This window comes from Lepus europaeus, chromosome 16 (genome assembly GCF_033115175.1).
Source record: "Lepus europaeus isolate LE1 chromosome 16, mLepTim1.pri, whole genome shotgun sequence".
Taxonomy (NCBI): domain Eukaryota; kingdom Metazoa; phylum Chordata; class Mammalia; order Lagomorpha; family Leporidae; genus Lepus; species Lepus europaeus.
Genome location: NC_084842.1, coordinates 90,639,662 through 90,656,052, shown reverse-complemented (window position 1 = coordinate 90,656,052; position 16,391 = coordinate 90,639,662). Strand labels below are relative to the sequence as shown.

Sequence of the window (16,391 nt, the reverse complement as noted above, 5' to 3'; positions counted from 1 at the left end):
GCCGGCGTCACGGCTCAATAGGCTAATCCTCTGCTTGCGGCGCCGGCACACTGGGTTCTAGTCCTGGTCGGGGCGCCGGATTCTGTCCCAGTTGCCCCTCTTCCAGGCCAGCTCTCTGCTGTGGCCCGGGAAGGCAGTGGAGGATGGCCCAAGTGCTTGGGCCCTGCACCCGCATGGGAGACCAGGAGAAGCACCTGGCTCCTGGCTTCAGATCAGCGTGATGCGTCGGCCGCAGTGCGCCGACCGTGGTGGCCATTGGAGGGTGAACCAATGGCAAAAAGGAAGACCTTTCTCTGTGTGTGTCTCTCTCTCACTGTCCACTCTGCCTGTCAAAAAATAAAAATTAAAAAAGAACCTATTGATAAATCATAATTCATTAAAATTTAGAACTTCTCTTCAAAAGATAATATCAAAAGAATGAAAAGATAAACCATAGACTGGAAGAAAATCTTTGCTAGATATATATCAGATAAGGGACATGGATCTAGAATATATAAAGAATGCACAAAACTTGATGATATTAAAAAAAACCTCTTTAAAATGTGCAGAAGTTTTGATTAGATGCTCCACTAAAGAAAAGTGGACAAGTAAACCTATGGAACGATGATCAACACCATCAGTCATTATAGCAATGCAACTCAAACCACAGTGAGGTTCCACTACACATTACTAGAGTGACTAAAATTAAGGACAGGGGGTTATTCTGGGGGTTAAAATGCCCATATCCCACATTACAGTACCATGGTTTGAGAGCTGGCTCCAGTTTTTTACTCCAACTTCCTCTCAGTGAAGACACTGGAAGGCAACGGTGATGGCTCAAGTGACTGGGGCTGGGGTCCTGCCACCCATATGGGAGTGCTGTACTCAGTCTCCGGTTCCTGACTTGAACCCAGTCTATTCCTGGCAATTTGCAGGCATTTGGAAGAGTGAGCCAGTGGATGGGAGCCTCTCAATCTATCTGTATCTCTCTCCAGCTCGGATAGGGTAGGGTAGGATAGGATAGGATAGGATAGGATAGGATAGGATAGGATAGAGTGGAACAGAACGGAACGCAATGGAAGTAAAATAAAAGAATGGCTAAAATTAAGACTGCCCATACCAAGTGCTAGTAGGCTAAGTGAAGTAGGATTCTCACACACTACTGACAAGACTGTCAATCGGGAGCCAGCATTGTGATGTCGTGGGTTAAGCGGCCGCCTAAATGCCAGCACCCCTTATCAGGGCACCAATTCGAGTCCTGTCTGCTCTGCTTCTGATCCAGCTTCCTGCTAATGCGCCTGGGAAAGCCACAGAAGATGGCCTGAGTCCTTGGGCCTCTGCGCCCACGTGGGAGACCTGGAGGGAGTTCTGGACTCCAGGCTTCAGCCTGGCCCAGTACCAGCCTGTGGCCATCTGGGAAGTGAGCCAGCAAACAGAAGATCTCTCTCTCTCTTTCCCTCTCTGTCACTCTGCCTTTCAAATAAATAAAATAAATCTTTTTTAAAAAATGTCAAATGGTAGAACTACTTTGGAAAACAGTTTGGCATTTTTTTCTTCTTTTAAATAAATTTAAATTTATTTATTTATTTGAAAGTCAGGGCTATAGAGAGAGAGAGGTCATCTATCCGCTGGTTCACTCCCCAAATGGCCACAATGACCAGAGCTGGGCCAGGCCAAACCCAGGACACAGGCGCTTCATCAGCATTTCCCACCTGGAAGTCAGGAGACCAAGCACTTGGGTCATCTTCTGCTGCTTTTCCAAGCCATTAGCAGGGACCTGGAGTGGAAGTGGAACAGCCAGGACACGAACCAGTGCCCTTTTGGGACTGTATCATGCGCAGTGACTAAATGATACCAGTATCATGCGCAGTGGCTTCACCTGCTATGCCACAGCGCTGGCCCTGGCAGTTTGTTAAATAGTAAAACATATAGCTGCTATTTGACTCCTTGGCATTCACCTGAGAGGGGAAAAAAAAAAAAAAAAGTATGCCTGTATAAAGTCTGTGCATGCATGTATGTAGTAATATCCCAAACTGGTATCTCCAAACTAGAAACAACTCAGATATCAATCAATAGATAAATTTAAAGAAAAGTTGGGGTACACAGATTCAAAGGGATACCACTCAGCAATAAAAACAAATGAAGTGTTGAAAAGCAGAACATGGCTGCATTTTGAAATCATAACGCCACAAAGGAAGCCAGACCAAACAGGGATCACACACTGTGTAATTCCATCTACACAAACTTTCAGAGATTGCAAGTCAACCTACAGTGGCAAAAGGAAGTCAGTGGTTGCCTGCGGGGAGGGAGGGAGGGAGAGATTACAAAGGAGCACAAGAGTACTTTTGGGAGTGATGAGTATGTTCACTCTCTTGATTGCGGTGATGTTTTGATGGTCAAACACATAATGCCAAAATTCACCAAATTTGCTTGTGATGTATACAATTTATAATATGTCGATTTATACTTCAGTAAATCTCTTAAAAATGAAGCTGAGCTCCTATTCCTGGTAAGACACAGGAAGCCTTCTCTGCTGAATGCAGCCGTAGAGCAGACAACACACAGGACAGCAAGGTGAGACTGCAAGGGCAGCAAGCAGGAGCGCCACCAAACAGGCTGCGAGCTTATCATTGTTCCCTTCAGTCCTCCTGCCTCGTTGGTCCCGGATATGGGGCCAGTGGCAGGAAGTGTGCAACAGAGTCAGATTACTATGGCCTCAGATTTCTGGCTAAAAGACAAAAAAATGAGATTGGCAAAGAACCAGAAATAACTGGAGAGATTATGGAGGGACAGGAGCTCAGCAAAACAACATCATAAAATTGCTCATAAATCCTCAGGCTCAGCCTGCAGCTGCACCGGTGCAGGTAGCATCCTGACAGCACACAAAGACGTTGGGAAGCAAGCAAACAGAATGCAGCTCAATTCCTAAAGTGACCACTGGGTGACCATCAAGTGGGGATATCTGACCAGTACTGCAAAGGTTGTGAGAACTAAACAAATGTTGGAACTGTACCATGCGGACAACAGGTTGAAACCTGCGTCCTCACGCTCCTGACTCCAGCTGCTGCTGGTGCAGACCAAGGATGGCCAAGGATTGGGTCACTCACATGGGAGATGGGAACCGAGTTCCTGGCTCCCTCCCGACCTCAGTCATTTGGGGAGTGAACTAGTGGAGCTAGTGGAGCTCTTTCTCCTTCTGTCTTTCCCTCACCAGTTAATACATAGTAATAATGAGGATGAAAATAACCTTAAAACTCGTCAAACTTCCTAAATAACTCCTGAATAAGAAGCAGCATCAATTAAAAGAAAACGCACAGCAGATGTGGTAGTTGGAGAAACCAACTGAACTGCAGGCTGACAGCTGCACTGCTTACAGAGCAGCATTTGCATTCATGTTGCTGTTAGTATTGTTATTGCCATTGCTATTAATCAGCCAGATCTAGACCACAGAAGAATTCTCTTGTCACTTCCAAGTGCCACTCTTCTAGAAGGGGACAAGTCCAAGATATAGCTGGTGACCCAAGAGCTTACAGCCCCAGAGGGGGTGTCTTATACCCGTGTGTCACACCCCAGTACAAGTCTGCCCAGTGCCAGCCTCTTTCTCCTCCTCACACAGTCACCCAAGGTAGGTGCATGGTGCCCTGCTACCTGTGTGCACTAGGTATGCCATGTATGTAAACGTCCAGAGGAAGGTCTATTAACAGAGGGGACCATGGGAAAGACAACTTACACTTTCTCATTCTGTAAACACCCATACGATGGGCTTCGGGCCTAACGGCTAAGGTGCTGCTTGGGATACCCCACCCCACACTGGAATGCCTAGGCTCCAGTCCCTGGGATAGAATGCGTAGAGTCCCCGGGATACCACACCCCATACTGGAATGCCTAGGCTGGAGTTCCTGACTCTGCTCTGGAGTCCAGCTTCCGGCTCATGGGCACTCAGGAGGAGCTGGTAATGGCTCAAGTAACTGGGTTTCTGCCACCCATGTGGGAACCTGCATTCAATTTCTAGCTCCCGGTTTTGGCCTGGTCCAGCCTGGCTGTTGAAGGTATTTGGGAAGTGAGCCAATAGATGGGAGCACTCTGTCTCCCTCTCAAATAAATGAATACTATTTTAAAACAACTTACATTACATTAATTTCTTTACCATAAACATATATAATATACTATATATTTAAATATAGATTTAATTATTCTTTATTAATGTATAATATCAATATTTATTAATGTATGATATTGAGATGTTAACTAAAATAGAAAAGCATAATATAAAATAGTATGTCTTTATCTGTGTTGAAAAGATATTATTTTATGAATACAGGCGCTTTGCAAAAAATATGTAAAGACTGATACCCAGCTGCTAACCAGTGCGCTCTGTGGGGTGGAATAATTAGTTTTTTTTCTAAAAAGATTTATTGTATATATTATTTGAAAGGCAGAGAGAGAGATCTTCCATCCACTGGTTCACTTCCCAAGTGGCCACAGGGCCAGGGCTGGGCCAGACTAAAGCCAGGAGCCAGAAGCTTCTTCTGGGTCTCCCACACTGGTGCAAGGGACCCAAGCACTTGGTCTCTCACATGGGTGGCAGGGACTCAAGCACTCAGGCCATCTTTCTCTGCTTTCCCAGACACATTAGTAGGGAGCTGGATCAGAAGTGGATCCGCTGGGATTCAAACTGACACCTTTATGGGACGCTAGTATGGCAGGTGGCAGCTTAATCTGCTATGCCACAATGCTGGCCAGCCCCAGCAAGTGATTTTAATAAGTTTATATTACTTGTGTGCCTAAGTAACTGTTCTGTAATGAGAAATCAGAGATAAGTCTTTCTTTCAATAAGATAAAGCCATTTTAAAAACCAGCTCTTGTGTTATTAAAGCTGTATCACGGGGCTGGCACTGGAGTGCAGAGGGAAGTCCCTGTGTATGATGCCCAGCACCCCATATGGGCGCTGGTTTGAGTCCTGGTTGTTCTACTTCTGATCCAGCTCCCTGCTAATGAGCCTGGGAAGCAGTGGAAGATGGCCCAAGTGCTTAGGTCCCTGCACCCACATGGGAGACCAGGCTGGAGTTCCAGGCTCCCAGTGTAGGACCAGCCTTAGCCCCAGCTGTTGCAGCCATTCAGGGTGTCAACCAGTGGATGGAAGAGCTCATGTGCGTGCTCTAACTCCGCCTTTAAAAAAAAAAAAAAAGCTGCATCCTAAATTTAAAGGCATTCATAGCTTTTTCATCAGAGAAGAGTACTTTGCAACAGTCATAAAATGAAGGTGGCCATCGGAACAGCACCGGGCCCCAGAACCAGAAGCCACTTTTCTAGCACAAATTTGAAAGAAGATGGGAAAAGTGGGGTCCCTTCTGCTCTCAGCATTAGAGTGGCGGGCTTCCAGGTAGGAAGAATCCCTCACTCAGAACGCCACAAGGAGAGGGGAAGTCTTATTTGCCCACTTTGTTTCCAGAACATAGAAGATGCTAAATAAGTACTAGTAGAATGAGTAAGCAAACTAAAACACAATTTATCAGTGTGGAATGAAATGAAACATGTACAGGCAAACACATCCAGGCAAAATTTCAATTGTGAGGCATGGAAATTGGCATTTAACAAAAAATGCTAACTCACAGGATGCCTGGCTGAAAGTCTTCCCGTCACAGTTCCAGTTTGATTCCATGTAGAAGAAACGGAGCCCTTGAACAGTTAAAAAGAATCAGTTTAAACTCTGGCAATGCTACGACCCCTCACCTCCAACACCCAACACTCACTGCTCCTCCAGAGGTCAGTGAGTCGCTGGGCCCTCCATGCCCAACCCAAAAAGCCCTTGGGGTTACAAAACTCCTACTGCATGACCAAGGATGGGCAAGAAGGAAGTTTCTCTCTTACACAAACAGAAGCTGTGATAGCACCAAGTAGGCCTTAACGTCACTTACAAATCCAGTCCTGGGGACAGGAGGAGCCAACAGGCCGTGGAGGGACTGTGTGTCACAGACAGGTTCTGTCACTTGCTGTGTGGCCTCAAAACAAGTCACAGAACATCTCTGTAGCCTACTCATGTACAAACTAAAACAATAACATCTCAAATAATTCCAAAAAGAGATGCTACAACAGATGAGAGCACAGGTCAGCTGCACAGCTCCAACACAAATAGGAGATTTTAAGGTAGAACATCAGCTTAATCCAGAAGATCTGAATAATCACAAAATCATGGCTCATGGTTTCAAGAATATTATATTATTTCTTAACTTAATAAATTATCAAAGTTGTATGTATCTAAGCATACATATGAACTCTATTCTTAATCATAATATCTTTTTCTTAGAGCTTCAATTACCTCTCTCATGCAAGCAAGTAATCCATCGACAAAGGTTGACTTGATCTTGTGAACCTAAATCACAAAGACAAGAATAACAATTTTCTATGTCTAAGTATTTCTCAGGTGCAAGCATCAGTGTAGCCCTTCACAGAGTGCTAGGCATGCCGCTGGTGTCACCTTGGATAACTCTAGGAAGCCCCGGAACGACCTTTGGAGATACAAGGATAAATAACACTGGTCCACAGAGAACGAAGTCTACCCTTTTAAAATATTATTCTGGAATAGTTTTAGATTTACAGAAAAATGGCAAAGATCAATAAATGCCTCTTGCCCACAAAGTAGGCCATTTTGTTTTCTTCTCATGCTTACATTGCTTCAGGAAGGACTATTTGGAAACTGAATTTCTGCACAGTGGCCGGGTCCTCAGACAGCAAGACACAGTGGTGCTGGGGGTACAGGTGGTGGCAACAACAAATGAGGTCCACAGAGAATGTTTTCTTTAAAGAAATTTCTTAAAGAGATTCATTTGAAAGGCAGAGTTATAGAGAGAGAGAGAGTAAGAGATGGAGAGACAGCTCTTCCATCTACTGGTTTACTCTGCCAAATGACTGCAATGGCCAGAACTGGGCCAGGCCAAAGCAGGAGTCAGGAGCTTCACCCGGATCTCCCAACTGGGTGCAGAGGCCCAGGCACTTGGGCCATCTTCCACTGCTTTCCCAGGTGCATTAGCAGGGAGCTGGGTCAGAAGTGGAGCCGGAACTTGAACTGGCACCCATTTGGGATGCTGATGACTTAACCCACTATACCACAATGCTGCTCCCCAAACCATAGAGAACTTCTGAAGTAAATGCAGGTGTATAAACAGAGAAAATCTGAGTGGCTAGAAGAAGAAAGAGGGCAGGGCATTAATGCCCTGGTAAATGTGCAAGATGATGAAACATGCTTTGGCGCCTAGAAACCAGAGGAAGCGGGGCCTTTGCGGGAGCTCAGTGCTGGTGGGAGTGCATCACGCTGGAGCCACACAGTAATGACATGCCTGATATTTTCTCTGAATGTTCAGTCATCTTTCTCCATGTATGATTCACGCTGGCTGCCTTGAAGAGAACTGTATTCCCTCAGGACACTGTCAGGGCAGCTTCAGTGCATGTGGTTGTCTGGGACCATGTGGCTCCCTTTCATCACCAACTCACTTACCAAAAATTTACCTTACCTGTCTATATTCCAGAATTATCTTGGGTAGTGGATGAAGGTCTCGCAGGGCATTTAACTAAAAAATGAAAAGAAACATCACTAACTTAGTCCTTCATTTTACCATTTCAAACACTTATTTTCAGCTGGAGAAAGTTCTAGTAATATATGGTATAATTGAGTATATTTTCCAAATGAAGACTTATAATAAACTCGATATGTCAAATGTCTTAATCCTAATCTCAAGCAAAAGCATTCTACTGTTCCCATGGGAGTTAAAATACTTCACATGAGCATGGAAATAAGATTCCTTGAGATTTAAATTACTGAAATCTAAATCTGGGGCATGTAAAGTAACACATAGGGGAGCAAGTTAAGAAAATGCCTGCAAATGTGTGACTCAACAGTTTAGGAACAGTCACTATTTGAATCACAAGTAATCTGGGCATAATTTCAGGGAAGTAGCACTGGAATATGACTATGAAATTTTAAAAAAGAAAATATAACATACATGCTGGAAGGTGTAAACTAGTAAGAGCAGTTTGTTGAATTATCACAGAGTGAACTCACTGTGGAACAGCTGCCCATATTAACAAATGGAACATTCCTGTTTCTCTTTTAGTCCCTGCCCCTTCCCAGGGGTAACCACCACCCTGACCTCTACCACCGCTGGCTACATTGCCCTGTTTCTGAACTTCCTACCAATGGAACAGGATAGGTACTGTGTGTAGTTTGTCTTGCCCAATATTAGGGTTTGAAGGTTCCTCTAAGTTGTATGAATAAAGGACAATTATTTACTCATTCATCCTGCATGGATATAAAGGCGTTTCCATTTTGGGCCATTACAAATAATGTTACTATGAAAATTATGCTGCACAGACTTCAGTCAACATATGCCCAGGTGTGAGATTGCTGGTCAACATTAGCAGAGGTACCCAGCTCTCCAAAGTGTACTAGTTTATACCTCCATCAAGCAACACACAGATGTTCCAGGTGCTCCACATCTTTTCCAATGCATAGTCTTTTATTTTTTTAAGATGTATTTATTTATTTATTTGAAAGTCAGAGTTAGGCAGAGAAAGAAAGAGAGAGAGTGAAGAGAGAGAGAGAGAGAGAGGAGGAGGAGAGAGGAGGAGGAGGAGAGAGAGGAGAGAGAAAGAGAGAGAGAGAGAGAGAGAGAGAGAGACCTTCCATCTGCTGGTACATTCCCCATGGCTGCAATGGCTGGAGCTGTGCCAATCCAAAGCCAGGATCCAGGGGCATCTTCCAGATCTCTGACATGGGTGCAGGGGTCCAAGGACTTGGGCCATCTTGTGCTTTCCCAGGCCATAGCAGAGAGCTGGATCAGAAGTGGAACAGCCGGGACTTGAACAGGCACCCATATGGGATGCTGGCACTGCAGGCGGTGGCTTTACCTATTATGCCACAGAACTGGCCCCAACCAATGCATAGTCTTAATTTGAGCTGTTCTGCCAAGCGAGAAGTGATAGCTCACTGCCATTTGCATTTCCCCAGATTAATGAAGCTGGCCACAATGCATATATTTATTGGCCAATTGTAATATTTTCTTTCATTAAACCCATTAATATCTTTTGCTCATTAAAAACCTGGATTATGTATTTTCCTTCCTAAATTGCAGGAGTGTGTTACCCTGAACAGTGTTTGGTCACTTACATTTATTGGAGATAGCTTCTCACCTCTGTGGCTTACTTTTTTACAGGTTTAGTAGCATCTTTTCATAAATAGAGATTCATAACTTTACTCTTGTTCTATTTATCCATCTTTTCCTTTACAATTGGAACACTTTGTGGACTGTTTATGAATGTTTACCTACCTCAGGATCTTGAAGATATCCTTTTCTGTTACCGTCTCCAATCTTTACTGTTTTGCCTTCTCTATTGAGATATACGATTCACTGGAATTTACTTTTGTGCACAGTGTGAGATGAGGGTGAGGATGGCTGGCCCCGTATCATTGTACAGGCCCTGCTTACTCAGCTTTGCAGTGCAACCCCTATCAGAAATCCTTACACATATATGGGAGTTTGTGGATTTTCTTTAATATTTGTTTTATTTATTTGAAAGGCAAAGTTACAGAGAGAGAGAGAGATCGATCTTCCATCTGCCAGCTCACTCCCCAAATGGTACAATGGCCAGGGCTAGGCCAGGCTGAAGCCAGGAGCCAGGAGCTTCATCAGGGTCTGCTACAGGGGTGCAGGGGCCCAAAGACTTGGGACATTCTCTGATGCTTTCCCAGGTGCATTAGCAAGGAGCTGGATTGGAAATGGGGCATCCAGGACTCAAACCCGTGCCCATATCAGATGCTGGAGTTGCAGGCAGCAGTTTAACTCATTAGACCACAATGCCACCACCACCACCACCCCATTTTTTAAAAAAGATTTATTTTATTTATTTGAAAGGCAGAGTGACAGAGGCAGAGACAGAGAGAAAACGATCTTCTATCCATTGATTCACTCCCCAAAAAGCTGCAATGGCTGGCTGGGGCTGGGCCAGGCCAAAGCCAGGAGCCAGGAACTCCATCTAGGTCTCCTGCATGGGTGCTGAGGTTCAAGTACTTGGGTCATCCTCTGCTGTCTTCCCAGGCACATTAGTAGGAACATAGATAGGAAGCAGAGCAACCAGGACATGAAAGGGGGCTTCAATATAGAATCCAGAGTCACAGGCGGCAGCTTAACCGGCTGCACCACAGATGATGGTTCCCACTTGTGGATTTTCTAACCTGGTCCCTTGGTCTATTTATTTATCCTTGAGTCTGTACCAACTGGCATCACTTAATCAATTCCTAGTAATTCTCATTGCTTTATAGTTTGTCACGATATTGAACAGAATAAGTTCTCCAACAGTGCTTTTATTTCTCCCACGATTATTTTGGCTCTTACTAGTTTTTTGTATTTCCATATAAACCTGGGAATAAGCTTGTCAATTTCTAACAAAAAACTCCTCTACAGCTTTAGTTAGGATTATTTGGAATCTGTAAATCAACGTAGGGGAGAACTCATGATATGACCTTAATTTAACAGTATAAACCACTGAAAGTATCCTTCTTGATAAATACAGAAGACACAGAATCACGGCCAGGCCTAGAGACGTGAACCAGAGTGACGACCGGCACCAGACCCAGGTGCTGCTCAGAGAGGAGCCTTCTTGGTAAATACAGAGGACACAGAATCACGGCCAGGCCTAGAGACGTGAACCAGAGTGACGATCGGCACCAGACCCAGGTGCTGCTCAGGGGAGGAGCCTTCTTGGTAAATACAGAGGACACAGAATCACGGCCAGGCCTAGAGACGTGAACCAGAGTGACGACCGGCACCAGACCCAGGTGCTGCTCAGAGAGGAGCCTTCTTGGTAAATACAGAGGACACAGAATCACGGCCAGGCCTAGAGACGTGAACCAGAGTGACGACCGGCACCAGACCCAGGTGCTGCTCAGAGGGGAGCCTTCTTGGTAAATACAGAGGACACAGAATCACGGCCAGGCCTAGAGACGTGAACCAGAGTGATGATCGGCACCAGACCCAGGTGCTGCTCAGAGGGGAGCCTTCTTGGTAAATACAGAGGACACAGAATCACGGCCAGGCCTAGAGACATGAACCAGAGTGACGATCGGCACCAGACCCAGGTGCTGCTCAGAGAGGAGCCTTCTTGGTAAATACAGAGGACACAGAATCACGGCCAGGCCTAGAGACATGAACCAGAGTGACGATCGGCACCAGACCCAGGTGCTGCTCAGAGGGGAGCCTTCTTGGTAAATACAGAGGACACAGAATCACGGCCAGGCCTAGAGACGTGAACCAGAGTGACGATCGGCACCAGACCCAGGTGCTGCTCAGGGGAGGAGCCTTCTTGGTAAATACAGAGGACACAGAATCACGGCCAGGCCTAGAGACGTGAACCAGAGTGACGACCGGCACCAGACCCAGGCGCTGCTCAGGGCGGAGCCTCGCCTCGGTGCAATCCAGAACCCTGGTTTTCTCAGAAAAGCCACCACCAGGGGGACAGAGTGCATGAAAACACTTACCCAAGAAAACTGCTCAGGATATCTAACGCTCCTTATCTTGATACCTTTCTTACAAAATGACTTTCTAACCAGTCTCTCCTGGTCTTGACTGGAGCAGCTGAGAACACTGGAGAAAACAATCCAGTGTCTGATCACAAAAAAATGTGGACAAACGACTACAAGCACTGGTTAAGGATCAGAGCTGGGGCGGCAGGCTGCCTGCAGCTCTGCTGCTTTACCAGGCGCTCTGTGGGCTCCTGACTCCATTTCTCCTTCATGCTCTGCCCACTCTGGAGCCCCGTTTGTGCCTCCTCCCTCTGACTTCCGCATGTCAATTTCATGGAGTTCAACTCTGGTTGTCAAAGCTGACTGCACAAGAGAATCAGCGGCAGAGCTTTAGAAACTGCCCCGAATAGGCTGCCTGCCCCATGCTGCCTTGGTGGGTCAGCTGTGGGCCCGGCCATCAAAGCAGTGCTTTCCAAATCTCAGCTGGGGTAGAGGACCAACATTTTCAGGGTGACCATAATAAAAATCACCGACAGCTTCCACATGTGTATCTCCAACGTGGGACGTGGGACTTGTCCTGAGCCCTACCCTACAGATCCAGCCGCCGAGGTGGCGGACTTGTCCTGAGCCCTACCCTACAGATCCAGCCGCCGAGGTGGCGGACTTGTCCTGAGCCCTACCCTACAGATCCAGCCGCCGAGGTGGCGGACTTGTCCTGAGCCCTACCCTACAAATCCAGCCGCCGAGGTGGCGGACTTGTCCTGAGCCCTACCCTGCAGATCCAGCCGCCGAGGTGGCACGGGACATCCGTGTTTCTGTGCACTTGACTACCCATCCCCAGCCACCACCACCACCACCAAATAAACTGTCCCTGTACCAGCTTTCCCTGAGTAGTGGGCCCATCTGCCTGCCCAGGTGCACCACTTAGTACACCTGGAAGCACCCAAATCCTGCCTTATTCACACTCATATGAATGTATCAGAAGGCCCTTTCTCCTCTAAAGGTGCCTCATTTTCACTGCTGTCACCTGGCCTACAGTGACATCTGCTCCAGGACAAGTGACAGCCTATTAATCAGTCTCTTTCTTCCTCCAATCAGCTTTAAGACTGGGCTTCTAAAAACATATCTTGGGGCCAGCACTGTGGCACAGCGGGTAAAGCCACCACCTGTGGTGCCGGCATCCCACATGGGCGCCGATTCCAGTCTCGGCTGCTCTACTTACTATCCAGCTCTCAGCTGTGGCCTGGGAAAGCAGTGGAAGACAGCCCAAGTGCTTGGGCTCCTGCACCCACATGGGAGACCCGAAAGAAGCTCCTTGCTCCTGGCTTTGGATCAGCACAGCTCTGGGCACTGCAGCCAATTGGGGAATGAACCAGCGGATGGAAGACCTCTCTCTCTCTCTCTCTGCCTCTCCTTCTCTCTGTGTAACTCTGACTTTCAAATAATTAAATAAATCTTAAAAAAAAAAAAAACCATATCTTAGGGCCAATAATGTGGTACAGCAGGGGAAGCACAACCTATGCCACCGGCATCCCTTATTGGAGCCAGTTCCAGTCCTGGCTCTTCCACTTCTGACCCAGCTCCCTGCAAATGTGCCTAGAAAGATGGCCTATCTACTTGGGCCCTGCCACCCACAGGGGAGACCAGGAGTTCCAGACTCCTGGCTTTGGCCTGGACCTGCTCCAGTTGTGGCTATTTGGGAAGTGAATCGATGGATGGAAGATTTCTTTTTTTCTCTCTCTTCCCCTCTCTGGAATTATTCCTTTCAAAAACAATAATAAATCTTAAAAAAATTAAAAATAAAAACATATCTGGGGCAAGCACTGTGGCTCAGTGGATTAAAGGTATGGTTAAAGATGCGTCTCATACAGATGCCAGTTTGCATCCCATCTGCTCCACTTCCAATCCAGCTCCTTGCTAATGGTTATCAGAAAGCAGCGGAGGATGGCTGAGTGCTTGGGCCCCTGCACCACATGGGAGACCTGGAGGAAGCTCCTGGCTCCTGGCTTCAGTCTGGCCCAGTCCTTGTTGTTGCAGCCATCTGGGGAGTGAACCAGCAGATGGAAGACCTCTCTCTCTCTGTCTCTCCTTCTCTCTCTATAACTCTGCCTTACACATACACACACATACACACAATGACATTATCAGGTACTGGCAAGGATGTGGAGCAACAAGAACTCTCATTCACTGCCAGTGGGAGTGCAAAAAGGTTTGTTCCTTTGGAAGACAGTTTGCTCTTACTAAACTACATACTTAAAGCACACAGTCCAGCAACTGCATACCTTCATGTTTACCCAAATAAGTGAAAACCTATGTCCATACAAAAAATCTGTGCATAGATATTTATAGCTGGTTTATTTGTAACTGTCAAAACTGGGAAGCAACAAGATGCCTGTAGTAGATGAACAGATAAATGATGGTATATTCAGACAACAGAATGTTATTCAACACTAAAGAGAAATGAGCTATCAACGCAAGAAAAGACATGGAAAAAACTAAGTGCATGTTACTAAGTGAAGGAAAGTAATCTGAAAGACTACATATTATATGATTCCAACAATATGATGTTTTAGAAAGGGCAAAACTAGAGAGATAGTAAAAAGATCAGGGATTGTCAAGGGTTAGGCCAGAGCACAAAGGATTTTTACGGCAATTAAACCATTCTACATACCATAGTAGTAGATACAAGTACTCACACATTTGTCCAAACCCATAGAATGTCCAATACCAAGAATGAACCCTGATATAGACGTTGGGTAATAGTGATGAGACAATCGAGGCTTATCAGTTGTAACAAATGCACCACTCTGGTGAGGAATGTTGATAGTGGAGATCATGCATTTGTAGGGGCTGATGGCATATGGGAACTCTACATTCTGTTTAATTTTGCTGTGAACCTGAAATTGTTCAGGAAAAATTGAGTCTCCCTGCCCCCCACCTATCTCCAGCTTTTGGACTCCAAAACTTAGACCAGTAGCCTTTGTCTTTTTTTTTTTTTTTTTTTTGACAGGCAGAGTGGACAGTGAGAGAGAGAGACAGAGAGAAAGGTCTTCCTTTGCCGTTGGTTCACCCTCCAATGGCCGCCACGGCTGGTGTGCTGTGGCCGGCGCACCGCACTGATCCAATGGCAGGAGCCAGGTGCTTCTCCTGGTCTCCCATGGGGTGCAGGGCTCAAGCACTTGGGCCATCCTCCACTGCACCCCCGGGCTACAGCAGAGAGCTGGCCTGGAAGAGGGGCAACCAGGACAGGATCCGGCGCCCCGACCGGGACTAGAACCCGGTGTGCCGGTGCCGCAGGTGGAGGATTAGCCTGGTGAGCCGCGGCGCCGGCCCAGCCTTTGTCTTAACAGCTTTCCAGCATCTGAAGCCCCACAATTCTCTGAGAACATGTGGCTTTACTAGAGAACGCACGCACACGCACACACACACACACCCCAAAGCTTTCAGTTAGTTCAAGCAGGACTCATGTTCCCCACCCCTTGTGAGTCTGCTAATGGGAGAGAATTTCCACTATCCCCCAGCAGCAGCAAATGATGGAGGAGGCCCCTGGCTTGACACCAGAGGTCTAGGGAACAGCCCCTGCACAGATGCAGGAAGACGCCAGCTCTATGCCCCTGCGGGGTGTCAGTGAACACTGGTGCTGCCACAGAACTGAAGTCACATGGATCACGTTCTCAGCCTCAATAATGAAGGACGCCAGGGGGAGCCCCCAGACATTTGGAAACTTTAGGACACTTCCACACAACTCAGGAGTCAAAGAATTATAATGGAAATAAGAAACTATGTGGAATTAAACAATGAGAAAAAATAGTACCTATCACAACTTGAGGAATTCCTTTGAGATGCACTGAGCAACTCTGCCCATGCATTGTTTCAAGCACTGGGAATGTCCTTGGGACAAAGTCCACACCCTGCTAGAACGAAAACCTAACTCAGTAGGGGAGCTGGGCAGTCACAATCCTGTGTGAAGCCAAGAACACAATGGGAGAAAGGGGCAGGTACTGGGAAGGGAGGAAGGAGACAGAGGGAGGGAAGTAGTGGGCAGGAGCTTAGTTTTCAGTTTGGAACCATGGGCATGTGTTACCTACTGAAAGTTAATTTTTTAAAAAAATGCACAGAATGAGTAAGCATGACTCACTCATTTAAATAAGAGAGTAAGTCTAACATGGTGTCAGTCATGTCTTTGTGGAAAAAAGACGAGTCTCCCTGTTAAAGTCACTGTCTGACTCTGCTTGCAGGTAACTCAGGACCAGGAGAGCTCTCACACCGCAAGCTGCCGGGAAGCAAGGCCGCTGCCAAGGGAAGGGCAGCAGTGCCGACGGTGCCAGGCCGGAAAATGAACTGACCGGGGTTCCCAGAGAGCAGGCACAGAGCGGGGCCTTGCACAATGGCTGCTGGAGTTTTGGGGCTCACTGCCCACATGTGCTCTGCAAGGGAGGAGACACAGGCCTGAGTCTCTCCAGCAGGAAGGGGTTTAGCTCCCAGCAGCCACTTGCTGTCTCGGGGCTCCATGAACAGACATTCAGTTCAGCCCCACAAGAGGCTGATTTTAGGACATTTTGGTTTTCCAAACAAAGTGAGGGCTTTGGTCTGTGCAACCTACATTCTAGTGAAATAAGCAAACTAATACCTAAGACAATTTTAGATAATGTGTAAAAATAAATCAAGGTGAAGACATAGAGAGCAACAGGGGCCTCAGGGGCATCTGGGTGACCAGGAAAGGTCTCCTGAAGACAACATGTAAGCTGACAATCAAGCCATTGGGGTAAACCTGTGGCCAGTCCGGGGACCTAGGTATGAGCCTGTGTAGAATGCCGTGTGCAGCCAGCATGCTCACAGGGGAGTGACAGGGCCAGACCCAGGGCCAAGGGTTGCATTCACAGGCTTGGGTCTGACT

General features: G+C 46.7%; 1 protein-coding gene across 1 annotated transcript in view; it reads right to left on the bottom strand.

Moving 5' to 3' along the window:
* POLN (DNA polymerase nu) overlaps positions 1–16,391 on the bottom strand; it is a 205,819-nt gene that overhangs the window by 112,349 nt on the left and 77,079 nt on the right. Inside the window, exons 13-15 of the mRNA XM_062213723.1 lie at positions 7,491–7,547; positions 6,299–6,352; positions 5,593–5,658 (exon numbers count right to left, since the gene is read on the bottom strand). Coding sequence (XP_062069707.1) covers positions 5,593–5,658; positions 6,299–6,352; positions 7,491–7,547 — 177 coding nt within the window. The remainder of the gene's footprint in view (positions 1–5,592; positions 5,659–6,298; positions 6,353–7,490; positions 7,548–16,391) is intronic.